General features: G+C 40.5%; 1 protein-coding gene and 1 long non-coding RNA gene across 4 annotated transcripts in view; one reads left to right on the forward strand and one right to left on the reverse strand.

Moving 5' to 3' along the window:
* PRMT7 (protein arginine methyltransferase 7) overlaps positions 1-27,933 on the reverse strand; it is a 189,491-nt gene that overhangs the window by 39,615 nt on the left and 121,943 nt on the right. For all 3 annotated transcript variants that reach the window (XM_030204294.1, XM_030204293.1, XM_030204295.1), the window contains exon 14: positions 7,598-7,759. In XM_030204294.1, the coding sequence (XP_030060154.1) occupies positions 7,598-7,759 (162 nt within the window). The remainder of the gene's footprint in view (positions 1-7,597; positions 7,760-27,933) is intronic.
* LOC115470775 lies at positions 10,952-27,311 on the forward strand. Its single transcript, XR_003942237.1, has 3 exons — positions 10,952-11,031; positions 18,760-18,766; positions 27,301-27,311. It is a non-coding gene; the product is annotated as an uncharacterized LOC115470775 (long non-coding RNA).

Here is a 27,933-nt window from a genome sequence, read left to right on the forward strand (position 1 = left end):
GTATACACAAAGTGCCCTAGCACAAACAGAGAGACAGAAGCAGGCTTCAGATGACAGCAATCAAACTCTAAAGCAGGGGTTGTAGGGAGATGTAAGCTTAAATAGATCAGGCTTCTGACGTCAGCTCAACCCCTGCCAGGCCAATCAGGAGCGAGTCCCAAACATTCCCCCGCCTGCTAGCAGAATCATAACACATGTGAAGGGAGAGATAGACAACAGTTATGCATTCAAATAAAGCTATAGGCCTCCACAGGCAGAAGTGGACAGGGATTTAATTGAAGACATTCACAATATAGCTAAGAAAAGGGGAAGTACCTCTCATAGGTGATTTCAATATGTTGGATTTTGAATAGGACATCCCTGTTGCGGGGTTACCTAGAAGTAGAGAGAACTTGGATCATCTGCAGAGACAACTGTTCCAGCAGTTAGTAATGGAACCTACATAGGACGGAGTCATAATGGACCTAATGGAGGAGTGGCCTAGTGGTTAGGGTGGTGGACTTTGGTCCTGGGGAACTGAGGAAGTGAGTTCGATTCCCGGCACAGGCAGCTCCTTGTGACTCTGGGCAAGTCACTTAACCCTCCATTGCTCCATGTAAGCCGCATTGAGCCTGCCATGAGTGGGAAAGTGCGGGGTACAAATGTAACAAAAATAAAATAAATTGGGAGAGTGTTTCTGATGCTATTGTGGTTATCACCTAGCATCCAGTGATCACCAGATGCTGTGGTTCAATATTAAGACATGCAAAGAGAAGGTTCATTCAAAAGTAAAGGTTCTAAATGTCAAAGTTTCTCAAGATGGGGGAACACTTCAAGGAATCATTAGGTAGGTGGATAGGAATATCTTGGAGAAGCAGAAAAACAGTAGGCAAAACAGAGGCACTATTTTAAGGGCAAAAAAAACATTTTTAAATAAAAGTAAGAGAAAAAAAGGAGGCCACTTTGGTTCTCAAAGGAGTAGCTGAAAGGGTAAGGAAAAAGGTTAGCCTTTATAAATCACAAGGCATTACAAAAAGAGGAAGATATGCAAAAACTAAGAGTAGATGGTAAAGTGTGTAGGGGGAGGGGGAAACAAGACTTTTTTTTTTTTTTTTTTAGATATCTTTGTGATAGAAGGAAGTGCAAAAGTGGTACTGTGAGACTCAAGGGTAAAGTTGAACAATATGTACGGCAAGTTATCATTATCATTGCGTTAGAGTTTTGTAACTCACTGTACTCGGGGTTGTCTAAGATGTCTCTATAAAGCTTGCAGATAGTTCAAAATGTCAGGGGGTCTCTCATTATGAACACATTACTCCCTAATGTGGTGATTGCCTGTAGCTTGGAGAGACAAATTTAAAATTCTGACTCTGAAGCATCATGTTTTGAGTGGAGATGCCTCCCAGTATATAAATACTGAATTAAAAATCTATACACCCACAGGATAGTTAAGATCAGAAGGCTCCAGCCAGTTGTACATTCTATCAATCAGACAGTGTTATCTTATGTTTTCACCTTGTCAGGACCACTCAAATAGAATGCACTGCCACAGGAACTTCTGAAAATCAAGAGCGTTACAAATTTTAGAAAAAAAACCCCTGGCTGTGTAAACAAGTATTCTCAAAGTAAGAGATTTTAATGAGAGTTTAAGCTATAAATTAATGCCTCTCTGTAGGGATATAGGCAAACTGTTGGAATTTTTAACAACTAAGCTTATTCAGAACTAAATCTAGGAAGCAGATCATATGGTTAACACATTGATTTAGCCAGATTTTGCTGTTGTAACCTGTATTGCTGTCTTTGTTTTTTAGCATATGTCTGAATTGCCACCCACTCTGTAAAATGGAAGATGTGGGATATATATACTTTTTACATAAATAAATGTAGGAGCTGAGGAGGATAAAGTGGAATTGCTTAACAAATATTTGTTCTATATTCACAGATGAAGGGCCAGGAGTAGGGCCACATAAGACAAAACACAAACAGAAATGGGAGAGAGGTAGACGTTGAATGATTCTCAGAAGACTGTGTTCATAAGCAGCTAGTTTAAGGCAGACAAAGCAATGGGACTAGATGGGAATACATCGAGGGTATTGAAGGAACTTAGGGAAGTTCTGGTGGCTTTGCTTTCTGCCCTTTTTTTAAGGAAAAGGAAGATAAATTTGCTTTAGAATTGAGCGCCTATCATATAGAACTACACTAATCCTAAAGGCCAGGAAATAGCAATTGGAGTTGGGACTACTGTACTCTACTACTCTAGCATCCAAAATTTTTTGCAAGTATAACTGTTAACCCCCCCCCCCCCCCCAAAAAAAAAAACAAAAAAAAAACAATAGGTATTACTTTGATACTTCACAATACATTTACAAGGAAACTGAAGGAAATAAGTTGTGCCCATAGCTAACACTGACAGACATTTGATCTGGACAAATCTGGAAAAACCAACACACTTGAGCCACAAACTTTTATCTGCTTATACTGAAAGTACAATCAAAGAATCCAATTTCTACCTGATTCCAAGGCAAAAGTTACAATTAATGTTGCTGTAGATGATACTATTATTGACTGAGGATTTTCTAAGAAACAAACAAAAAATCTGTGAAGACTAACTAGGTATTCTTGTCATCTTTCTCCTCACCAATTCCTGTGGTCACATAAAAAGCCCTTGTGAGATAATAAAGGTATCTTGGGAAAATTAACAGATCTCAAGTTAAAACAACTATTGAAGTTTTCCATCACTTACATTTTCTCATGTATCCAGTTCTTATCCTCAATTAGTTATTGTTGGCATTCCTGAATCATTCCCAATTCTTTACCTATAAATGTCAGCCTCCCAGTATGATTTTCCAATAGCTCTCAATGTTGTCCCACCTGGTCTTGTAGAGAAAGCAAACCTTCACCAATTTTATCAAGTTATTGTGTAACAGGCAGCTCCTTGTGACTCTGGGAAAGTCACTTAACCCTCCATTGCCCCAGGTACAAATAAGTACCTGTATACAATATGTAAGCCGCATTGAGCCTGCCATGAGTGGGAAAGTGCGGGGTACAAATGTAACAAAAATAAAAACGGAGTGTTCTATACTTTCAATGGCTTTACAGACCTCTGCAAAGAACACAGTTTCTGACCCTTTCCACCTCCAAATGCTTGCTGTTACCACTGCTAATCCTTCAGTTGTCGGCACAGTACCAGAAACCAAAATTGTTCTAGTATAAAGGGGCATAGAATGAATGTGAAAGGAGACAAACTCTGGAGTAATCTAAGGAAACATATCTTTACAGAAAAGGTGGTGGATGAGTGAAATGGCATCCCAGTAGAGGTGGTGGAGATGAGGACTATCAGAATTCAAGAAAGAAAGAAACAGGAACAGAGAATCACTAAGGAAAAGGAAGTGATATTAGAACTCACAAATTGGAATAGATGGGCAGACTAGATAGGTCATATGGTCATCATCTGCCATCATTTTCAATGATTCTAGTCATGCAAGGATAAACAACAATGTAACGCTGGGGTTTATGAAGCCGCTAGTGCGGCTGGCTGTGCACTAGTGCCAACACAGCCTATTCACTTTGAATGGTCTCTGTCGGCAATGCCGTGAGGAAGCCACTAGCATGGCTTAGTAAACAGACCCCTAAGTGTGATATATTATAACAGTTCATGATGTAAAAAATCCTCTTTAAAATTTCCATGGATATCCCTATATGTGTTAATCAATAGCAAACACAATATAATTATTGTAATGGTATTTGCAGGGATCTGATTCAATTTAGAATAAAAATTCTCTTAACATAGCTCCAATGTATGTTTGTTTTTAAGCAGAATGATGACATGCCCTATATTCTGGGAATGTGAGTACATTCCATCCCTGTTGTAGAGGTTTGTCAGTAGCAGGGAAAATAAAGCAGCTCACATCTGTCAAATGTATCTGAAAAATTTCAGATGTTGGGTCACACAGCTAGGAACAGAGGTATCCACAGGTTGAGAAAAGAAAGTGAGCAGCTTAACATTTTAAGCTATTAAACTATGTCAACCAAGCAGTGGTTCCACAATAGCTGAAAATTGTTTTGGTTAACAGGAAAGATGTGAATGTGTTGCAACCAAAGAGCACAATGCATACTACACATTAAATATCTGTAAAAAAACACACACACAAAAAAGAGCCATACAACCTCAGAACTTAAGACTAAGGAGCAGGGGTGGATGAAATGTTTTCATTTTTATAATCCTGTGTTTTAACACAACAAAAAATACCTGCAGCAAATATAGGGGATCTTTTACTAAGCCACGATAGCGTTTTTAGCTCGCGGTAGAAATCAGCTGGCAGTAAACACCGAGACACCTGTAAGAATATAACGGTCATATCGACGTTTACCACCAGGTGATTTCTACCATCAGCTAAAAACTTTACCATGGCTTAGTAAAAGACACTGTCACGACTGCGGTCGTGATTCCTTTCTGACTCACCTTATTTGCGATGGTCAGCTGCTGAGCTGGCTACTGTCTGCATGGTTGTTTCTTTCTTGTGTGTTTCAAGCCTCACTTTGGGTTCTGTGTATTTCCTGTCTCTGTCCTGTAGGGTTTCCACTTCCTCTGTGTTTCAAGCCTCACTTTGGGTTCTGTGTATTTCCTGCCTCTGTCCTGTAGGTTTCCACTTCCTCTGTGTTTCAAGCCTCACTTTGGGTTCTGTGTATTTCCTGCCTCTGTCCTGTTTATAAGGAAGTGCCATACTGGGTCAGACCAATGGTCCATCTAGCCCAGTATCATGTTTCCAACAGTGGCCAATCCAGGTCACAAGTACCTTGCAGAAACCCAAATAGCAGCAACATTCCATGCTACCAAGCCCGGGGCAAGCAGTGGCTTCCCCATGTCTATCTCAATAGCAGACTATGGACTTTACCTCCAGGAATGTGTCCAAATCTTTTTTCAAACCCAGATACACTAACCGCTGTTACCACATCCTCTGGCAACAAGTTACAGAGCTTAACTTCATTGAGTGAAAAAAATATTTCCTCCTATTTGTTTTAAAGTATTTCTATGTAACTTCATCACTTCCTTTCAGTTTGGAACAGTTATGTCTATTAGCCTGATAGATGGGGAAAATGAGAAAGAGCTATGTCTTATAAGCTGTACCTACATAAAAGTGAGCTGGATGCAAATCAAAGGGACCCCTGTGAGCTCAGCAGCAGGATTTTAATTTCATTTAATTTATAAAATGTATATCCTATACTCTGAACAGAACAGTGTATATTACAATTATAACAGCAATACATCAATACAAAATAAAAACATTCTTATTACTGAAGGTTGCTGGGCTCTTCTGACTCTTCAAGAAGTGAAAATGCAATATTGCAGCTGACAAAATGTTTTATTGTATTGCATGTTTTGCTATTTTATATCCTATTTTACTGTAAATGGCTCTGAATGTTTTTGCTCAGAGAAGGCACTGTATAAAGTTTTCTAAATTTCATGTTATGTTGTCTTTAACAAGTGAAGTTGTTCTATTAGTGAAAATTAATTGTGATCTTAAACAAAATATGCCCCAGATAAACTGCTGAACTACTGACATCTTCTCATCTTTCATACAGCTATAGCTTTATTTATCCTAATTTCCTGTTCTGATAAGTAATTTGAGTTCTTGCTTCAAAAGGGAATACTAGTGGGGCATGGAAATTGCTCTAAGTTTATAAGTCCTCTGTTTAAATATAGTCCCAGTGAAGCAAGAATCCTTCTTAAGGCTGTAAGACCACTTTTTGCTGAAAAGCAGTGGCCATGTTACTCACCAGGAGGAGCAAGTGGTTTTCTGCTACACTACTTTACTTCTGCTCTCAAGAAAATCCAATAAGAGACTAACAAGCCCTAAATGTTAAAGAAAAATGGATTCCAGCATGTTCTAAGTAATGAAATGCTTAAATGCTAAATTTTACTTTGAAGATCATTTGCATTAGATTCTTTGTGTAAAAAGCTATTTGTGACAAAGCAATTAAATTATAATACAGCACATCAGACCTCTGATCTTAATATTAACCTTACATCTGGCACTGTTTTTGTTCCTGGCAGTTTTCTGTTGTTCCTTTGGGCTTCCAGCTCAAATTAGGAATGGCAGCAGTTTGGGTTAGTGTCCCCCATCCCCATTGGTATAACCAGTTTGCCAGCTCGCCCAGGCAATACAATGAGTCTCCTTGGACATAGACCACAAACTGTGGATCCTTCTAGAACCCACTAACGTGGACCCTAAGCATTGCCACTAGGTGTGGTCACTGGTTGATGACTAGAACTTCCTCTCCTCTAAGGGCTATGAATGCTGCCTCCACAACACTGCTGCCCCTGACTAGCTTGGGAAGTAGAAACCTAGCCCATGAATCAAAACAAAGGTCTCCATTGGGCACTTTGCATTTTAAATCATCAGTATAGGGATACGCACAAGTCTTAGGCAACCAGCCTGAAATTCTAAACAAAGACTCATGTAACTTACACCATCTCTTTAAGGACCTCTCAATTCTTCCCTCACCACATAACAAGAAATGAAATAATCAATAGGGAAAAATGGGAATGTGAAAACCACAGACATTTGGTTACAATTTTAGTGCAGTAGCAAACTGAACGCCTAGAATAGCTTCGGCCTTATAAATAGCTCCTGTTGAACTTCAATTTATGTACAGTATTCAATATTTCATCACTGCCCTGACCTCACATTCTTACTAAGAGGTTTTAAAAAGTGATACTGTACATGAACTATGAAGGTCCTTTGTCCCTTCTGAAGACGTAGCCTATGCATTCTCAAAGCTCATGTACATCATTTTTGTTAATTCTTATGTTCCACTGAAAGGAATGACTCCCACTAAGAATACAATGTTCTCCAAAACCAGGGCAGCTACTATAATACTTTACGTTTTCACTACATTTAACATCTTTCATAAGAAACTTTATTTCCTTTAATTAAGAAAATCAAAGTATCTACAAAAACTCAAATCCATTGAACATTAACAGTTTCTCATCACTGTTGCTGTCAATTTCAAAAACGCTTCTGATGTATATTTTTTTTTTCTTGCTTCATTTAAAATGATTGTGCTCTAGCATATATACAGCAGGGAGCAAAATAAAATTACTAAATCTTTCAGCCTGCTTTTATGGCTGCTGAGAAAAGAATTTTAATCTTTATGGACAAGCTCTTCAAAATCAAATACATACCCAGAACTATAAAGCACACAAAAGCAGAACTACAATCTGATTTAGATTTTAAATTAAGAGTAAGCCCCAGTCAAGTGCATCTATGAACAAGCTTCTACTCCTTCAATTTCAGATGTTAAATTGCTCCGATTTGCTTCTATTGTTAAAAAGCGTGACTTCAGGCTGAATGAGACCCTGTGGTTCCTCAACAGGATAAACAAGACATGTAAATTACAGCAGACAGTAGGAGTAGCCTAGGGTTAGTGCAGCGGACTTTGATACTGAGGAACTGGGTTCAATTCCCACTGCAGCCCCAGGTACAAATAAGTACCTGTATATATTATATAAACAGCTTTGAATGTAGTTGCAAAACCCACAGAAAGGCGGTATAGCAAGTCTCATTCCCTTATCAGGAGAGAGACCAGTGCCTCTGAAGTATGTTAAGTGTCTTACCTTGAACTCCACCACCATTGCGTAGAGACAGGCAGACTGGGGCAGAATGGTGGCATTGTTGATCAGGTGGCCATCCACTGCAGTTCTGGCATACCAGAAGTACAGGTTATGCCATGGCAAGAGACTGGTGGTGAAGAAAGGTTCTCCAATGAAAACAGACACCTTGAGAGAGAGGGAGGGAGGGAGGAAGGAAGAAAGAAAAAGGATCGATGAAGGAACCAAAGATTCAAATATTTAAATTTAGATTAACTTGCCTTATTTTACAAATTCTCCTTCCCTGAATTCAATTATGATGCCCACACTGGATACCGACAAGGGTTAACACAACAGTGATTCGATTAATGTAGATTCATATCTGAATAATCCAAAATCTTATTATTTTTCAGACCTGTTCAGTGTTCTATGTCAGTATATTCTACAGTGATTCTGTGGATTTTAACTATTTCATATGTTGATTCTTGTGATTTCCATGTGACTGATATTTTCATTTAGTACAACTTGTATTGTTTTTTTAGGGTTGTGCATGTTTCAAACAACTCTATTTTATTACTATGTGTTGACATATTGTGGACCACTGTGATTGGCCCCAAGCCAGAAGGACGGTATATCAAGTGATGTATGTAAGTAAATAAATAAATAAATATCTGTGATAGCTGGACTAGCTTGACACACACCCTGTAACTAAGACTAATTCATTCAATCATTTGCCTTCAAATTTAGCCACTCATTTATTCATTCCAAGGACTCTGCCCCTCCAGTTTGTCCATCTATATGTCAACTTCACTTGCCCCCTCAGCTGCCTATTAAGATGTTTCATTATATTGTACTGACATTATGAGCAATCTATTATTAGATTGCTCTAAGGCGTGCCTATTCAGATGTGTCATTTGTACTGTGCAAACATGGTGTTTATCACATCTAAATTATTTGAATGTTCTAATATAGTAACATAACATACTACATGACAGCAGATGAAGACCTGTATGCGCCATCCAGTCTACCCAACAAGGCAGCCAGAGTTGTATCTGCTGCTCAGTGCAGCTTATATCTTCCTATGCCCTGTTTAAAGTGTGAAGTTTATTTAATTCTGCTTTGGTTCCATGTTCTTTCTATGTAGGGATCTTCTGGGTTTATCACATACATCTTTATTTATTTGTTGCATTTGTATCCCACATTTTCCCACCTATTTGCAGGGTCAATGTGGCTTACATAGTACCATGATGGCGATCGCCAGTTCCGGTATAACAAATACAGAGTGATATTATGGTCAAGGTTCAAAAGTGACAAACATATTAGGGAATTCAGGAGGAAAAGTTAAGTTATGTCCAGTTCTGGTATTAATTTCGTTGTGTTGCAGGGTTCAGGCGTTTAAGTTGGATCATTAGAGTATGCCTGTTTGAACAAGTTGGTTTTTAATGATTTCCGGAAGTTTGATGGGTCGTGCATTGTTTTCATGACATTTGGTAATGCGTTCCATAGTTTCGTGCTTATATAGGAGAAGCTGGATGCATAGGTTGATTTGTATTTGAGTCCTCTGCAGCTTGGGGAATGGAGATTTAGGTATGTGCGTGTTGATCGTTTTGTGTTTCTGGTTGGTAAGTCTATGAGGTTTGCCATATATCCCGGGCCTCGCCGTAGATGATTTTATGGACCAGTGCAGATTTTGAACGCAATACATTCTTTGATTTGGAGCCAGTGCAGCTTTTCTCGTAGTGGTTTGGCGCTTTCGAATCTCGTTTTTCCAAATATAAGTTTAGCTGCGGTGTTTTGGGCAGTTTTGAGTTTCTCTATGATGTATTCTTTGCATCCCGCATAGATTCCATTGCAGTAGTCTAAGTGACTTAGTACCATTGATTGAACCAAATTGCGGAATATTTCTCTCGGGAAGAAAGATTTTACTCGTTCGAGTTTCCACACTGAGTGGAACATTTTCTTTGTTGTAGATTTCGCTTGGGTTTCTAGTGTGAGGTTTCGATCGATTGTAACTCCGAGAATTTTCAGGCTGTCCGAAACAGGAAGGATGTATTCTGGGTATTTAAGTTGGTGGGTTTGTACATGTTGTATTTGGATGAGAGGATGAGACAGTGTGTTTTTTCTGTGTTGAGTTTTAGTTGAAATGCATCCGCCCATGAATTCATGATTTGCAGGTTCAGTTTCATTTCATTGGTGATTTCTGTTAGATCGTGTTTATATGGGATATATATAGTGACATCATCTGCGTAGATGTAAGGATTAAGGCCTTGGTTGGATAAGAATTTAGCTAGTGGGGTCATCATTAGGTTGAACAGGGTTGGTGATAGTGGTGATCCCTAGGGTACCCCACAATCTGTTTTCCATGGTAATGATATGTTTGAATTTGATATCACTTGGTATGTTCTTCTGGTTAGGAAACCCTTGATCCAACTAAGTACATTTTCACCAATCCCGAAGTATTCTAGGATGTTTAATAATATTTTGAATTTTATCACCATTTAAAACCCCACCACCACTTTTGGGAGGGTATTCAGGCATCCGTCACTCTCTCCGTGAAAAAGTATTTCTTGAAATTACCTCAATTCATGACCTCTGGTTTTACTGCTTCTCTGTCTCTGAAAAAGATCTGTTTGTATATGAATACCTTTCAAGTATTTAAACATCTGCATCAAATCTCCCCTATCCTTTCTTTCCTCTAAGGTCTACATATTCAGGTCTTCAAGTCTCTTCTTATATATCTTTTGGCACCTTCCTCTGAATTGCTTCAAGTCTTTAGCGAGATACGGCCTCTAAAACTGAACACAATACTCCAAGTGGGGCCTTACCAATGACCTATACAGGGACATTAACACCTCCTTTCTTCTGATGGTTATGCCTTTCTCTATGCAGCCTAACATCCTTCTAATTTTGGCTACCACCTTGGCATACTGTTTCGCCACCTTGAGATCCCCAAACACTATCACTCTAACATTTCTCTCCCGGTCTGTGCATATCGCATCTCACTCAATATTACTTTGCATTTCTACATCCCTAGTGCATCACATTATATTTTACCTGCCAAACATTAGACCATTCTTCTTTTTTGTAGATCTCTTTTCACGCTGTCTACTCCCTCCAAGGTGTTCACTCTGTTGCAAACCTTCATGCCATCTACAAAAAGGCAAACCTTTAATTGTAAACCTTCGGCAATGTTTCCCACTTCTTCTCTGTCATCATTTTTGTGAAGAGGGACCACACATCTACTTGTCTCCAATCCTGAAGAACCTTTCCCATCTCTCCAAGGATCTATTAAGCAAATCTTTAAAAAGACCTGCCAGAATCTCTCTGAGCTTCTTTAATCTCCTGGGATGTCTCTCATCTGGCCCAGATGTCTTTGTCTACTTTCAGTTTTTCAAGTTGTTCATAAACACTTTCTTCTGTGAATGATGCGATATCTACTCCATTCCTATATATGCACCTTTGTCGACTGATCGCGGTCCTTCTCCAAATTTTTTCTGTGAACATAAAATTGGTTTAGCGTATTCACTTTTGTTGCATCACTCTCTACACAGTGGCTCTCGGTATCTTTCAGCCTTACAAGTCCATTTCTTGCCTTACTCCTTTCCTCAACATACCTGATAAAAGTTGTCAACTTACATCTCTAGCCATTTTTTTTCTGTTTGTATTATTGCCTGCCATATTTTCTCTATTTGTTTCTTTGAGTTTTATCTGGTATTTGTTTGTGTTCCTCTTCTTGCATTATTCTGTATTTTAAGAATGCTGCCTCTTTTGTCTTTATTTATTCAACCACTTGATTGGAGAACAATATCTTGGTTTTGTTTACTCTCCTTACATAACATGAAATTTAATCTTACCTTTTATTTTCCTTTCTAGGCCAGTCCAGACCAGTAGGTTATATCCCCCAACCAGTAAATGGAGGCACAGAATGAGACAGTTTTCAGGATATCACCAGTATAAGGAGAGGGAACATGCAGCCTGGAGCTGATCAGTATATTTCTACCAAAGCCAAGATTAGCTCCCAGGAATATAACCAAATGCCCCAAATGGGAACTATCCAAACACAAAAGTTTGAACTGTACAAAAAAGCCAGGAGCAGATGGAAATGATCCAGAGTCACCAATCCGTAGCATCACTACAAAGAAAATCCCCAATCCACAGTCTTCTAGGGCGGGATGCTAGAATGGTCTAGTAGGAGTCAAGGAAAGGAAATTATCAGGCAAGATTAAATTCTGCCTTCTTTTTCATGCAGCTAGACCAAGCCAAACCAGTGGGATGTACCAGAGCTCTATCCCTTTGAGCAGGAGGAAGATAAAGTTCCCTTCACAAAAGCCCTACCAAAAGCACTGTTGCGTCTAGCCCACATATCAATCTTGTAATGCTTCACAAAGGAATGGAAGGAGGACCAAGTTGTTGCCCTGCAAATATCCTCTGAAGAAACTGCCTGAGAGTCAGCCCAGGAGGTCACCTGAACCATTTTATGAGCCAAATAGTAAGCTGCTTCTATGGTTGCCTTGATCCAGCATGCAATCTATGCCTTAAGAGGCTGTCCACCCTTTGTGTGGCCCATGAAACATACACAAATAAGCGATCTGACTTTGTGAAGTCACTGGTGACTGCATACCAAGAGAAATGGGGATGAAGGGGCATCCACTCTGTCCCCCTGGACCATGACCAAATTTGGCAGCCCCCCCAATGAGAGACAGTTGGCCTTTTTTCCAAGATGGATGTGGTTTTTGCTAAAATATGGGTATCAGGCCAAGCAGGAGATTCACTCTGAGCCAGCCCCGAACCCTGCTGCTCACTCCAGAATACCAAAAAATAAAGAGAGAGAGAAAGACAGAGATCTTAATTATTTTAACAGCTAAGTGATTTATCTAAAAAGGATTTTCTAGGACTGCTAATTTATAACATGAGACCATCAGCAGCCCTTAGTCATTATGGCAAATTGATGCCTATGTCAAAAACATTCTTCCTGAAATAATTCTTGGCAATAGTATTCACTGCTAACCAGATGAACTTGTTTGATGCAAGATAGAAATGTATTGTTAAATTGAATAACCAGGACATCTTGTTGGCTGTGTTCTAGTGGGAAAGGCAGACTTTTGGAAGTGTCTGACCCTGAACTAACTTTATAAACACTAGTTGTCATTGTTATTTGTGTGCACACACAAGAATTCACTTTCCTTTCTTTTTCTCTTTATCTTTTCTTACAAGTTCATTCCTCTTTTTACCCTCCCATACAGGTCTCAACTGATTGAGATCATGTAGTTTCCAGTGCTTGCCCCATTTAATTTAATAACAGCATTTGTATTCCACTTGACCACCAAGTTCTAAGCTGGTAACAACAAAAAAAATTTCATCAAAATCATACAACATATAAAATTCAGTCAAAACTAGAAAGGATAAACAAGATCATGAAACAGTACAGGTGATATAACAATTAAAAGAGGTAACCCTGGAACAACAAAGTTTTACAGCTTGTCGAAAACACATATACCCCCGGATTCTATACAGTGCGACTTGAGTTGCACACTCAAATCCGGTCATATTCTGGATTTGTGATAGAAACTTGATTAGCTTAACAAGCCAATCAGTGCCGATAATTGAACTTAACATGCAATTATTGACACTAAGTCATTAATTAGAGTTTATGCGCACAAATGTCTAAGTGTATTCTATAAAGTGATGAATGCAAATTCTAAGACGCGGATCTGAAAAAGGAGAATGGCCATGGATGGATCGTGGAAATTCCTAGAATTTATTTGTTGCATTTGTATCCCACATTATCCCACCTATTTGCAGGCTCAATGTGGCTTACATTGTAACATAATGGCGATCGCCAATTCCAGATCTAGAAATACATAATGTTATTAAAGTAAAGGTCAAACTAGATAAAGTAAGTTAAGCAATCAAGTGTAGAAATTTTTTCCGGGGAAGAAATCAAGTGGTAAAGCGTTAAAGTTCAGTATTTGACAGTTTACACGCACTGCTATAGAATATGCCCGTTTTTTTGAGTAATTTAGGAGTCGGCATTTACACCAGGTTTTCATTGGTGTAAATGGCCGCGACTAAATATAGCAACAGAAAATGGATGATCAGCATATTTTATAAACTATGCTTAGATTTAAGTGTATTCTATAAACCGTGCCTAAATTTAGGAGAGGTTTATAGAATATGTCTAGTCGTATTTTTTTGGGCACCAATTTTTTAGGCACAATATATAGAATCCAGCCCATAATGTGTAATATTTCCGACTTCAAATGGTAAAAAGTGCTCCAAAGTTCATAACCTTTGCTGTATAGTATGCAATTAGCTGATGGTAATGAAAGTAATAATTCCTATGAAGATCACAGATGACATAGTAGTTTATAAGTGGTTACTAAATTTGTCAAATATCCAGGACTTAAACCATGCAAAATCTTAAAAATAAAAGTCAAAGCTTTAAAATCAATTCTTCCTTCATTAGGTAGCCAATGTAATTCACATAAAAACGGTGTTGCCCAGTCAAATCTATTTCCATGTAAGACCAACTTAGTGGCTATATTTTGAAAGACCTGGAGTCTTTGTAACTGCTTAGCTGGCAAGCCTAACAGACAAATATTACAATAATCAAAAAAGATGTAAGAACCACTGCCTGGATAACAAGTTGGAAATATCGATTTTCTAAGAAAAACCTTAATCTGCACAACAATTTCAACTTGAACAAAATCTTTTGTAGCAAACAGTTCATATAAGTTTCCATAGTTAAGCTGGAATTCAACCACACCTAAAAGCTTTATTTCTGATTTCACCTATACATCAGCATAATGCAGCTATACCACATCCATACCAGCAGTCAAATTATTTACAACACACGACAAAGAATTCCCCTTTTTAGAAAAAACCCATAAAACATTTGTTTTATCAAGGCTGATCTTCAGAAAATGTTGAGACATCCAGGAGAAAATTTCCATAAAATATCATCAGTGACTTCACAGAATTAAAATCTGATAAAATAGGGTACAGCACAAAATCATCTAAAGAAAAATATTTCTTCTTTGTAACAACAAACCTAAATCACTCATGTACAGATTAATAAGAACGGAGGATAGAGGAGATCCTTGAGAAACACCCTGTCTCATACACCATGGATCAGAAAATCCATTTTGCCAACTAAACTGCAAGGATCAATTTTTCAGAAAACCTCCAAACCACTTCAACATATTTCCTCCCACCTCCACCGCTCCCAGCTTGCATAGCAGTACATCATGGTCCACTAAATCAAATGTTGCAAACAAATCTAATCACATTAAAAAAAAACCTCTATCCTCTTACCCAAGTAACTCCAGAGAGCAGATACCAGTGCCAAAAGCACTGTCTCCGTTTAGAAAAAATGAATCCAAAGAAGCTTAGCGGAGATTAGGAAGCAACACCGGTAACTGGGAAGCAAGGCCAGTACTGGGCAGACTTCTACAGTCTGTGCTCTGACTGTGGCTGGACAGATTCAGCTTCAGAAGTTGGAGAACAAGGCCAGTGCTAGTCAGACTTGTAAGATCTGTGCCCCGACTGTGGCTGAATGGATTTGTTTGGGCTGGAGTGTAAAGAAATATGCTAGCCCTTGCTCTCAGTAAAATAAAGGCCACTGGCTCAGGCTAAGGAGCTAGGCCTCTCTTAAAAATCAAAAATCATCTCTGATACAAAATATATTTCAATGCAGCTCAAGCTGAAATGAGTTCCCAGAGAGCTAGGCTTGTAAAAATCAGAGATCACCTTTGACACAGTTATATTTCACTGTAGCAAGTGCTGAGCTGGCAAGGGAAGGGGCATTTGCTCTTGTCCACAATCCTGAGACTGGTACCTGCAAGAAGTCATGAGCAAGATGTTTTGATTAAACTGAAAGACAGTAGTGGGTCAGATGCAAGTAGAGGGAGGGGGGAGCTGAAGAGAGCAAAGTGACCTGTAAGGTCATCTCACAAGATGCACTCTGAACTTATCTTGTTTATACTTAGAGCTTGAGAATATGTGAAGTCATTTTGATCAACTGATAAGGGCCAAGAGCCCTGGTGACAAAGCTAGGGTCCACTGGAATCAATGGGGCCGAAATAGTATAAAAGAAGCAGTCTGAGGGGTATAAGATCAGAAGACTTCAGAAGACTCCAGAAGGCCAGAGAGAGAGAGAGGATGTGTCATGTAATGCTGTTCTACCATATGACTGTTTGAACCTGCTTGTACTAAGTTTGGGTCAGATATCAATGCTAATAATCTATATTTCTTTATCTACTAAATACTGGGTTCCTTTCTAATTACATAGGTTTATACTGCCCTGACTGGTAACACTGTCATGTGCAGATACAAGGTTGGGGTAATTAAGTACCTAGAGGGGATGGACAATTCTGTCCAGGGTAGTAAAAGGGCCATGGCTCCGCTGCGCAACAGAGATGGCAGATCTAATAAATAAACAAATGGTACTTTTCAGGGGCTTCAACGTTAACTTCAGAAATTTTAGAACAGAGACAGTGTTAGGCGGACTTCTATGGTGTAAGCCCTGAAAATGGCAAAGACAAATCAAGACCAGGTATACATATGAAGTATAACAAACCATATGTAATGAGTTTATCTTGTTGGGCAGACTGGATGGACCGTGTGCGTCTTTATCTGTCTCTGTCGTCATCTACTATGCTATGTTACATAGTAACTATGCAATAATGAGCGAAAACTTGACTGAAAAGGATCTAGCAACTCAAAATAATGCAAATATTCCTGCAGTTGTGAAGTCACTATAGTTTCCATAATCTTCGTCAATGTAGGAATATTTGCTACTGGGTGATAATTACTACAATCCAGAGGATCTAGTTTGTCTCCTTTAAGTAATTGTCTAAGGGAGTCACGTCTGTGGCCGTGGCCACCCTCAGCCTTACCTTCTTTCTGGGGGTCAGCAGCTCTGCTGGCTTCTGTCTGTGTTTGTGTTAGTCTTGTCTCTGTCCTGGTGTGCTGGCTGCTTCCAGCATGAACCTGATTGCTTCACTAGACCTCCACCTGTATGGGCTATGCCTCCCTGCCTGGCCAGTTTCCAAGATGGCTTCCATCTGTTCTGTTCCGGCTTCCAAGATGGCTCCTGCTTGTCTTTCCTGTGGGCTCACTTCCTATGTGGGTCAAGCCTCTCTTTGGGGTCAGTGTATTTCCTGCTTCTGTCCTACTGCTGGTGACTCATCAGTGAGAGCCTTCATAAGGAAGTGCTGTGCTTGCAGTGAGGGCCTTTTGCATAAGTGTTATGCTCTTAGGCCAGGTCAGGTTAGTAAGTGTCTGCTGCACTACTGCTTAGCCTTTCTCTGGGTTCCAGCCCAGCTTCACTCTGTGTCTGTTGTCTTCCTGTGGGGGGTTCCTCCCTGCCACTGTGTGTCTGTGGACTGCGGGTCCTTCCTGGCTTACCCTGTGTTTGGGGTGAAGCCTCTGTTCCGGCTTACCCTGTGTTTGGGGTGAAGCCTCTGTCCGTGTTTACTCTGTCTGTTCTCCTGTCTGCCCAAAGATCCTTGGCCTGATATTCCTGGTTTGCTCTCTTTACCCTAGGTCCTGCCTTGCCTAGCCTGTGTGCCTACCTTGCTTGTATATCCTGAGTGTATGTATATCCTGGATCCGTCTAGCTAGTGTGTATTTCCTGAGTGGCTATTCCTGTATCCTGTCTCCACCTAGCTAGAGGGTTTACCCTGTGGGTATTCCCGGATCCCCATTTTGCCTAGTGTGTAGGCTGCCCTAGTCCTTGCTCCTGCTAGACTGCTGTACGCCTTGTGTTCCTTGGTCTGTCTTCTGGGTCTTGCTAGTGGCTGTGCAGCAGCACACTGTCTGTGTTTAGTTCCCAGTCTGGTCTTCCTCGTGTTTCCTAGACCCAGGGTGGGTCCTCTGGATCTTCAGTTCCTGCCTTATCCTGCAAGTCCTGCCGGCCGCCTGCACTTCGGAGCTCAACTCCGGAGGAACGGTGGCTAGGTGCAGGTGAAGCTGTTCCTGTCTCATCTGTTCTAGTTGCCTGCCTTGTACTACTCCAGTCCAGAGTTCCAGTACTGCTCTTCTGTGTTTCCAGTCCCGAGGTGGTCTTGCCTGCCGCTGCCGCTCCTCGGCAGTGGCCCAAGGGCTCACGAACTCCAGCCCTGCCTCAAGGACCTGACAGAATGCCAAGGCCCTTCGAGAACGCAACAAAGGGTAATATCTCCCATATCCTCTGAATAGTCACTATTTTGCAAAAGAAAATTCACCATACCTACAAGCCAAAGGTACAGCTCATATGGCAAAGATCTTATAAAGGTTTGCCACACGGGGATCAAATACACAATACCCTTTGGCAAAATGCTTCACTGTACTGCATATGCAGTCTATAGCCACCAGTCTAAAAGATGACCACAGGCAATCCACTGGGATGTCGTTCAAGACTCCGTCGGCCTGTAAGTGATACACAGTAGGCATAAATTCCATATCTACATCTCAACCCACCTTGTACTACACTTATTAAGCGCTACAGTGATTATATCCACATCCACGGTGTTCACGGAGGAAAATTCTGGTGAAGGACCGCGGTTGACTGCCGAGGGAAAATCTGGGAATGGAGTGGATACTGCACCGTTTACGGAAGAAAGAGTTTATAAACAGCTGAAGAATCTGAAGGTGGACAAAGCTATGGGGCCGGATGGGATACATCCCAGGATACTGAGAGAGCTCAGGGAGGTCCTGGCGGGACCTCTTAAAGATTTATTTAATAGATCTTTAGAGATGGGAGAGGTTCTGCGAGATTGGAGACGAGCAGACGTGGTCCCTCTTCACAAAAGCGGAGACAGAGAAGAAGTGGGAAACTACAGACTGGCAAGTCTCACGTCGGTGGCAGGAAAAATAATGGCATTGCTGTTGAAAGAAAGGATAATTAACTTTCTAGAAGCCGACAGGTTACAGGACCCGAGGCAACATGGCTTTACCAAAGGAAAATCCTGCCAAACGAATCTTATTGACTTCTTTAACTGGGTGACCAAAGTATTGGATGAAGGACACGTGCTAGATGTAATGTACTTGGACTTCAGAAAACCTTTGATATGGTCCCCCACAGAAGACTCGTGAATAAGCTGAAAGGGTTGAACTTAAGACCGAAAGTGGTGAACTGGATAAGAAACTGGTTGACCGACAGGTAGCAGAGGGTGGTGATAAATGGAATCCGCTCGGAGGAAAGAAAGGTGAGCAGTAGAGTTCCTCAGGGGTCGGTGCTGGGGCCTATTCTGTTTAATATATTTGTGGGAGATATAGCTGAAGGGATAGAAGGAAAGGTGTGCCTTTTTGCGGATGACACGAAAATAGCCAATAGAGAGGATACCCTGGAGGGAGTAGAAATGATGAGAAGGGATCTCCGAACGTTAGAATGGTTGAGGGTCTGGCAGTTAATATTTAATATATATTACATAGAAACCGTTGAACTCTTTCTATTCCAGTTTCTTTTTTTATTTATTTATTTTTACTATTCTGTGAAAGATAATACACACACACTCTGCTTAGTAGTGTTAGAAGTGCTCAGTGAAACGCATATTACTCTGGCGAGTCAACTGGAGTAGTAATAAGTCTATTAAGGAATCATTGCACTTCAGCCCTCCCTACCTCCTATATCATGGAACATAATGAAATAAGCATTGCCATCAGTCAATGAATACTTAGCTGCGGGCTGGCGCTTTTCTTTGTTACTACGCTTTTACCCAGTAGATAGCCAGAGACTTTTGATGAATGTGAAAACGTGATATTAAAAACTTGGTGATCAAGCCGTCATCCTTAATGCAGCTTCTCATCAATTAATCTTTCTTCAATACTTTCTTCAATTCTCAACACACATGGTGTTTCGCTGTTACTAGCGTCATCGCGAGAATCGAGATTCATCTGGACTTCACTCCTCGTGTCCTACTTCCCTCTGTGAACATCAAGAAAGTCCACAGTAATCTGCATAACACTAGTCACCTAAACATCCATTTGCAACATTAGGTGTGCTGAATTGACTCTTCAAATACATCACACATCATTTATCAACATAAAAATCTTATAAAAAAATGTGTGGCATACCTCAAGGAGGACCGCCCTCCACTCCCGTAGTCCAACCGTTACACCCGCACCGGCACAACTGCGGTATTTAAAAATCAATATACGTACTGACGTATGAACTCAGCTGATTTACGTGCGTCATCTGAATCCAAACGGGATGCCATCATGCCGCTGATGACGTGAGCTTGCAGCTATTATTCATGTAACCATTCAATTTCGTGATTCATCCCCAAAAGGGTCACCGTATCCCATTGGAATATGGTTCTCTGTTCATAATGTTTCAATCTCCTGGCTACATTGCCGCCGTGTATAGCTTTTATTTGCTTAAGTACAACATATTTTAAATCGGAAATATTGTGTAGTGCTCTGGTCCAATGATTGACAAGAGGAGCCTCCCTCTTCTGAATTCTTAAATTACTGACGTGCTCAGCAATGCGTTGCTTTACTTTCCTTATGGTGTACCCAATATACCATTTGCCACAAGGGCAAACGATACCATACACTACTTGTGATGATTCACAGTTCATAGATGACATCAGGTGGAAAGGTTTACTAGTCTGTGGGTGAATAACATAATTGGTCTGCCACACGTATTTACAATATACACAATGCTGACATGACGTGTGGCCCCCTATATGCCCATCCTTATTTTTAATGGGTTTAGATTTGCCCTGGTGGCAAATCAGTGAATTGGACTAGAGACAACATCGGCATGTGTTTCCGTATAATGCGTTGCACATCAGCAGTTCTATTCGAATATAGCAAAACACAGGTAAACCTCTCTGGTTTCTTGATCGATCAAACTTCTTTGGGAGTCAATAGCCACTGTTGATGAGTGTTCAACGCCCATTCTTGTGACGACTTTATGATCTTGGGAGGGGGGGTATCCCCCTGACCCTAAACCGCTCATACATATGATTTGCTTCCCCCTTGAAATTTTCAGTCGAGCCACATAATTTCCTCACTCGCAGGAACTTTTTCAGAGACGGGACGGCAGTAGAACTAGAGGACATGAATTGAGGTTGAAGGGGGGCAGACTCAAGACTAATGTCAGGAAGTATTTTTTCATGGAGAGGGTGGTGGATATGTGGAATGCTCTCCCATGGTAGGTAGTGGAGATGAAAACGGTAATGGAATTTAAACATGCATGGGATAAATACAAAGGAATCTTGTTCAGAAGAAATGGTTCCGCGGAATCTTAGCGGAGATTGGGTGGCAACGCCGGTAATTGGGAAACAAAATGGGAGCTCAGCAGACTTTTACGGTCTATGCCCTGATCGTGACTCAATAGATAGGGTTGGGCTGGAGTGTAAATTTTAAGGGGCTTTGACGTTAGGTTCAGAACTTAGTACAAGAACAGTGCTGGGCAGACTTCTATGGTCTCTGCCCCGAGAAAGGCAAGGACAAATCAAACTCGGATAGACAAATAAAGTATCACATACCATGTAAATGAGTTTATCTTGTTGAGCAGGCTGGATGGACCGTACAGGTCTTTATCTGCAGTCATTTACTATGTTCAGGAGCCGACAAGAGAAGGAAAAATACTAGACTTAGTCCTTAGTGGTGCTCATGATCTAGTGCAGGGGGTAACGGTACGAGGGCCGCTTGATAACAGTGATCATAATATGATCGGTTTTGATATTGGCATTGAAGGAAGTGAAACTAGGAAATCAAGTACGCTAGCGTTTAACTATAGAAAAGGTGATTACGACAAAATGAGAAAAATGGTGAAAAAAAGACTGAAAGGAGCAGCTCGCAGAGTAAAAAACTTGCATCAGGCGTGGATGCTGTTTAAAAACACCATCCTGGAGGTTCAGGACAAATATATTCCACGTATTAGAAAAAAGGGAAAAAAGACTAAACGTCAGCCGGCGTGGCTAAACAGTAAGATAAAGGAAGTCATTAGAGCCAAAAAACAATCCTTCAGAAAGTGGAGAAGAGAACCAACTGAAAGTAACAGGATAGATCATAAGGAATGCCAAGCCAAATGCAAAGCGGAGATAAGGAGGGCAAAAAAGGACTTTGAGAAGAAATTAGCGTTGGAAGCAAAAATACATAGTAAAAATTTTTTTAGATACATTAAAAGCAGGAAACCGGCCAAAGAGTCGGTTGGGCCGCTGGACGAAAATGGTGTTAAAGGGGCGATCAGGGAGGACAAAGCCGTAGCGGAGAAATTAAATGAATTCTTTGCTTCGGTCTTCACCGAGGAGGATTTGGGGGGGACACCGGTGCCGGAAAGAATATTTGAAGCGGGGGAGTCGGAGAAACTAAACGAATTCTCTGTAACCTTGGAGGATGTAATGGGTCAGTTCAGCAAGCTGAAGAGTAGTAAATCACCGGGACCTGATGGTATTCATCCCAGAGTATTAATAGAACTAAAAAATGAACTTGCGGAGCTACTGTTAGAAATATGCAATCTGTCCCTAAAATCGAGTGTAATACCGGAAGACTGGAGGGTAGCCAATGTTACTCCGATTTTTAAGAAGGGTTCCAGAGGAGATCCGGGAAATTATAGACCGGTGAGTCTGACGTCGGTGCCGGCCAAGATGGTGGAGGCTATTATTAAGAATAAAATTGCAGAGCATATACAAAAACATGGACTGATGAGACAAAGTCAGCACGGATTTAGTGAAGGGAAGTCTTGCCTCACCAATCTAATGCATTTTTTTGAGGGGGTAAGCAAACATGTGGACAATGGGGAGCCGGTTGATATTGTATATCTGGATTTTCAGAAGGCGTTTGACAAAGTGCCGCACGAAAGACTCCTGAAGAAATTGCAGAGTCATGGAATCGGAGGTAGGGTATTATTATGGATTAAGAACTGGTTGAAAGATAGGAAGCAGAGAGTAGGATTGCGTGGCCAGTATTCTCAGTGGAGGAGGGTAGTTAGTGGGGTCCCGCAGGGGTCTGTGCTGGGTCCGTTGCTTTTTAATGTATTTATAAATGACCTAGAGATGGGAATAACTAGTGAGGTAATTAAATTCGCCGATGACACAAAATTATTCAGGGTCGTCAAGTCGCAGGAGGAATGTGAACGATTACAGGAGGACCTTGCGAGACTGGGAGAATGGGCGTGCAAGTGGCAGATGAAGTTCAATGTTGACAAGTGCAAAGTGATGCATGTGGGTAAGAGGAACCCGAATTATAGCTACGTCTTGCAAGGTTCCGCGTTAGGAGTTACGGATCAAGAAAGGGATCTGGGTGTCGTCGTCGATGATACGCTGAAACCTTCTGCTCAGTGTGCTGCTGTGGCTAGGAAAGCGAATAGAATGTTAGGTGTTATTAGGAAGGGTATGGAGTCCAGGTGTGCGGATGTTATAATGCCGTTGTATCGCTCCATGGTGCGACCGCACCTGGAGTATTGTGTTCAGTACTGGTCTCCGTATCTCAAAAAAGATATAGTAGAATTGGAAAAGGTACAGCGAAGGGCGACGAAAATGATAGTGGGGATGGGACGACTTTCCTATGAAGAGAGGCTGAGAAGGCTAGGGCTTTTTAGCTTGGAGAAGAGACGGCTGAGGGGAGATATGATAGAAGTGTATAAAATAATGAGTGGAATGGATCGGGTGGATGTGAAGCGACTGTTCACGCTATCCAAAAATACTAGGACTAGAGGGCATGAGTTGAAGCTACAGTGTGGTAAATTTAAAACGAATCGGAGAAAATTTTTCTTCACCCAACGTGTAATTAGACTCTGGAATTCGTTGCCGGAGAACGTGGTACGGGCGGTTAGCTTGACGGAGTTTAAAAAGGGGTTAGATAGATTCCTAAAGGACAAGTCCATAGACCGCTATTAAATGGACTTGGAAAAATTCCGCATTTTTAGGTATAACTTGTCTGGAATGTTTTTATGTTTGGGGAGCGTGCCAGGTGCCCTTGACCTGGATTGGCCACTGTCGGTGACAGGATGCTGGGCTAGATGGACCTTTGGTCTTTCCCAGTATGGCACTACTTATGTACTTATGTTACTATGTCCAGCAGGACTGAATACAGACCTCCCACTCAGCAATATAGATCACTAACAACTGGGTCAGCGAACTGGTCCTATTTTGAGAGGTGGAGGGAGGGTTTGAAGGTCACTTTGGTAATTCCTATAAAGAACAATTATTAATGCAGTGCTGCTCTATAAACCGCCAGGCAACTGGCAAGAATCCCAAACACACTTCATGGACTTTATTTCGAACACATGCGTCTCTACCTCAAATCTTATCATCATAGGGGATATCAACTTACACCTTGAAGACCCCACCTCAACTAGCACCCAAGAATGCGAAGAGTTCCTACAACTATGGGATCTACACAAGCCAAACATGCAACCAACCCACAAAAAAGGACACACATTAGACATCATTACATACAAATTCGACCCCGATTCAAACCTTATACTAACGGACACAAAGTGGAACCTACACCGTGGTCCGACCACTACAAAGCAAAACTCCGCCTCCAATGGCGAAAGAAAGACTCACCCAATAAACAAATACGAAAAACCTACACCACAAGAGGAAGAATAGACCCAGTAACATTTTGGCAACAGACTTACGATAATGAATGGACCACAAAAACTGATACACACCAATTCCTCCAAGAATGGGACAAAAGATGCAAACACATACTAGACGACATAGCCCCGATCCAAACCAGAACCTCACATAGAAAGAACTCACTACCATGGTTCAATGAAGACCTGAAAAAACTTAAAACACAAGTTAGAAGGCTAGAACGAGCATGGAACAAACAAAAAAACAACTCCACATACGAAGCCTGGAAACAACTACATAGGAAATACAAATACACCATAAGACAAACTAAAAGAACATACTACAAAACCATAATCAGAGCAAATTACAAAGACACACACAAACTCTTACAACTAGTGAACAAACTACTAGATACCACACCGGTCACATCTAACAGCACAGAGGCACCAACAGCAGACAGCCTCGCGAAATACTTCAATGAGAAAATCGTAAACTACGACACCAGATACCTAGCAGCACCACCGCCTACACTACAATCCTCGACTGCCTAGACCCAGACTTTGTTGCATACCCTGTGGACAGAACCTGGACAAACTTCGAGACGGTATCAGAATGCAGCATCTCCCAAACGCTCAAGAGATTTGCCAAATCTCACTGTGAATTAGACATATGTCCCAACAACGTCATAACATTCGCTCCCCAACAATTTATAACAGACCTCACGGAACATCTGAACTACTTGCTACAAAATGGTCTCTTCTCAAAGGAGAAAGGAAATATTCTTCTCACCCCAATACCCAAAGACGCAAAGAAAAATGCTAGTGAACTAACTACAGACCAGTAGCATCAATCCCCCTAATAACCAAAATAACGGAGGGAATGGTAACCAAGCAACTTACTGACTACTTGAATAAGTTCTCAATACTCCATGACTCCCAATCAGGTTTTCGTGCTAACCACAGCACTGAAACAGTACTAGTTACTCTCATGTCCAAATTTAGACAACTAATCGCCACTGGAAAAAATATACTACTTCTACAATTCGGCATGTCCAGCGCTTTCGATATGGTTGACCACAGTATCCTACTACATCTCCTCGAATACTTCGGAATCGGAGGTAATGTTCTTAATTGGTTCAAATGATTCCTAACCACAAGATCGTATCAAGTGACATCCAACTCGATCACATCTGCCACATGGACACCTGAATGCGGAGTTCCACAGGGATCCCCCCTCTTGCCGACTCTATTCAACTTAATGATGACACCTTTAGCTAAACTACTATCCAACCAACACCTCAACCCGTACATACATGCAGACGACGTAACAATTTACATCCCATTCAAACAAGATTTACAGGAAATCTCCAACGATATTAACCAAAGTCTGCACATCATGCACTCAAGGGCGGATGCATTCAAGCTCAAACTTAGTGCAGAAAAAACCCAATGCTTAATACTCACCTCTCAACATAATATGAGCAAATTCACCACCATAAACACACCAAATCTGACACTCCCTATCTCGGACACCCTAAAAATCATTGGAGTGACTATCAATCGTCATCTAACACTTGAGAATCATACGAACAACACAACCAAGAAGATGTTCCACTCAATGTGGAAATTAAAAAGAGTAAAACAGTTCTTCCCAATGACAGTCTTCCGTAATTTGGTACAATCAATGGTGCTCAGCCACCTAGACTACTGTAATGCACTATACGCGGAGCAGACAATCAAACAGCTCCAAACAGCCCAGAACACCACAGCCACACTAATATTCGGAAAAGCAAAATATGAAAGTGCTAAACCACTGCAAGCAAAGCTACACTGGCTCCCACTCAAAGAACGCATCACATTCAAGATTTGTACACTAGTTCATAAAATCATCCATGGAGACGCCCCAGCGTACATGTCAGACCTGATAGACTTACCGACAAGGAACACCAAAAGAACAGCCCGCACATTCCTTAATCTTCATCTCCCAAGCTGCAAATGTCTAAAATACAAACTTACGCATGCAGCAAACTTCACCTACTTGAGTGCCAAGCTATGGAACGCACTGCCGCACAACCTGAGAGGGATCTATGAACTAACAAACTTTCGAATATCACTGAAGACCCATCTTTTTAAAAAGGCATACCACACAGAACAACAATTATAAATGCATACACCTCCCACACCTTTACTCAAAACTATTTTATAATATCAGCTTGCTTTATACTCTTAATATATCACTCAATCTCTATTTAATAATAAGCAATTACTTTTATGATATCTGCTTGCTCTAAACTCTAATATGCTATTCAATATTTCTTTGTAACAATAAGTGATTATGTTCTAATCTATTACCACCAAGAACGATACATTGTAAGCCATATTGAGCCTGCAAATAGGTGGGATAATGTGGGATACAAATGTAATAAATAAATAAAACCTCCTAGGAACTATTTTTGCAGTTTTTAAATTGTTTCTGGATTTTAATTTGAAGCCAGGAGCCACCTCAACATTTTAACTTTACATGCTTGAAGAGCTGAGGCATGGAACAAGAGACAGTACACCTGATTTCTGGAAGGGGAAGGAGGGGAGAGAAGGAAAAAAACAACAAAAAAAAATCTGCTTTATGCAGCCTACATGAACTTTATCACAGAAGTCAGACCCTTCGGGTAGCCTCAGTTTCAGAGAAAATAACAACAAAATCAGATCTTATTACTCACTCTAGCCTTACAATTCAGAGCGGTTAACAGAATAAAAGCTTATCATAACCAGGAAGTACAATAAAAGCAAAAACTACAAAAAATATTTCAGAACCTACATTGACCCCCTTATCTTATGATGAGTTCAGAACATACTTCCTAAATAGAAATGTTTTAATATTATGACGGAATTCAATATAATAATCAGAAGATCTGCTTATAGTTGAAATATCTTTCCTAACCTCACTGCTTGAAAAGACAGCAAATGCTCAAAACTTTTCAGCCTATTAATACCTCTAGGAGATGGAAAAGAGAAAAAAAAATATCACACCCTATCCTGGGATCCCTAATACTTATTGCCAACTTGAAGCGATCATAAAAATAAGAAAGAACCAAGTCATATAAAACCTTATAAAGAAAACACGGCAACTTATATAGAATTCTCGCACCAACCAGTGCAACTTAATATAATACCAAGATAAACTGTCAAATTTCTTTAAAGAGAAAATTAAGCAGAGAGCTGTGTTCTGGATTGTTTGTAACCTTTTATGTAATTGTTTTGAACATCCCAAGTATATAACATTACAAAAGTCCAGTTGACTCAAAATAATCGATTGTGCCAGTATCTTAAACTGGCCTTCCTGGAAATATTTACGTATCTGTCTTATTCCCGTTTACTAAGCTGCATGGCAATGCCGACTGTCCATTTAAAGTGAATGGACTGTGTCGGCATTAGCGTGCAGCTTAGTAAACGGGGGGGGGGGGGGGGGGGGGTTAGTTTCCTAAAAAGAAAAAAAGTTGTCCTTATTAGACAGTTCATTTGTGTTTCTAGTGTTAATTTACTGTCTACATAAACCCCCTTGTTAATGCAAGATGACAGAGTGTAATTTTTCTGATTAACTGTTATCATTGAAGGTATCAAGTTCAAAGAGTTTCCAAACATATGAACTTTGTTTTATCTGAATTTAACTTGTTTATGTTTAAGCATCCAATCTTGTATTAAATTCAGTCCTCTTTGCAATTCAACAGCTCTAATTCTGATCACCAGCTAATAGGAATTAAAACTAAAATGTCATCTGCATAAATATAGGTTATATACCCATTTTTCTCAAATTCAAACTCCAATGTACGTAAACATACAAGTAAGAATC

This window comes from Microcaecilia unicolor, chromosome 5, assembly GCF_901765095.1.
Source record: "Microcaecilia unicolor chromosome 5, aMicUni1.1, whole genome shotgun sequence".
NCBI lineage: Eukaryota > Metazoa > Chordata > Amphibia > Gymnophiona > Siphonopidae > Microcaecilia > Microcaecilia unicolor.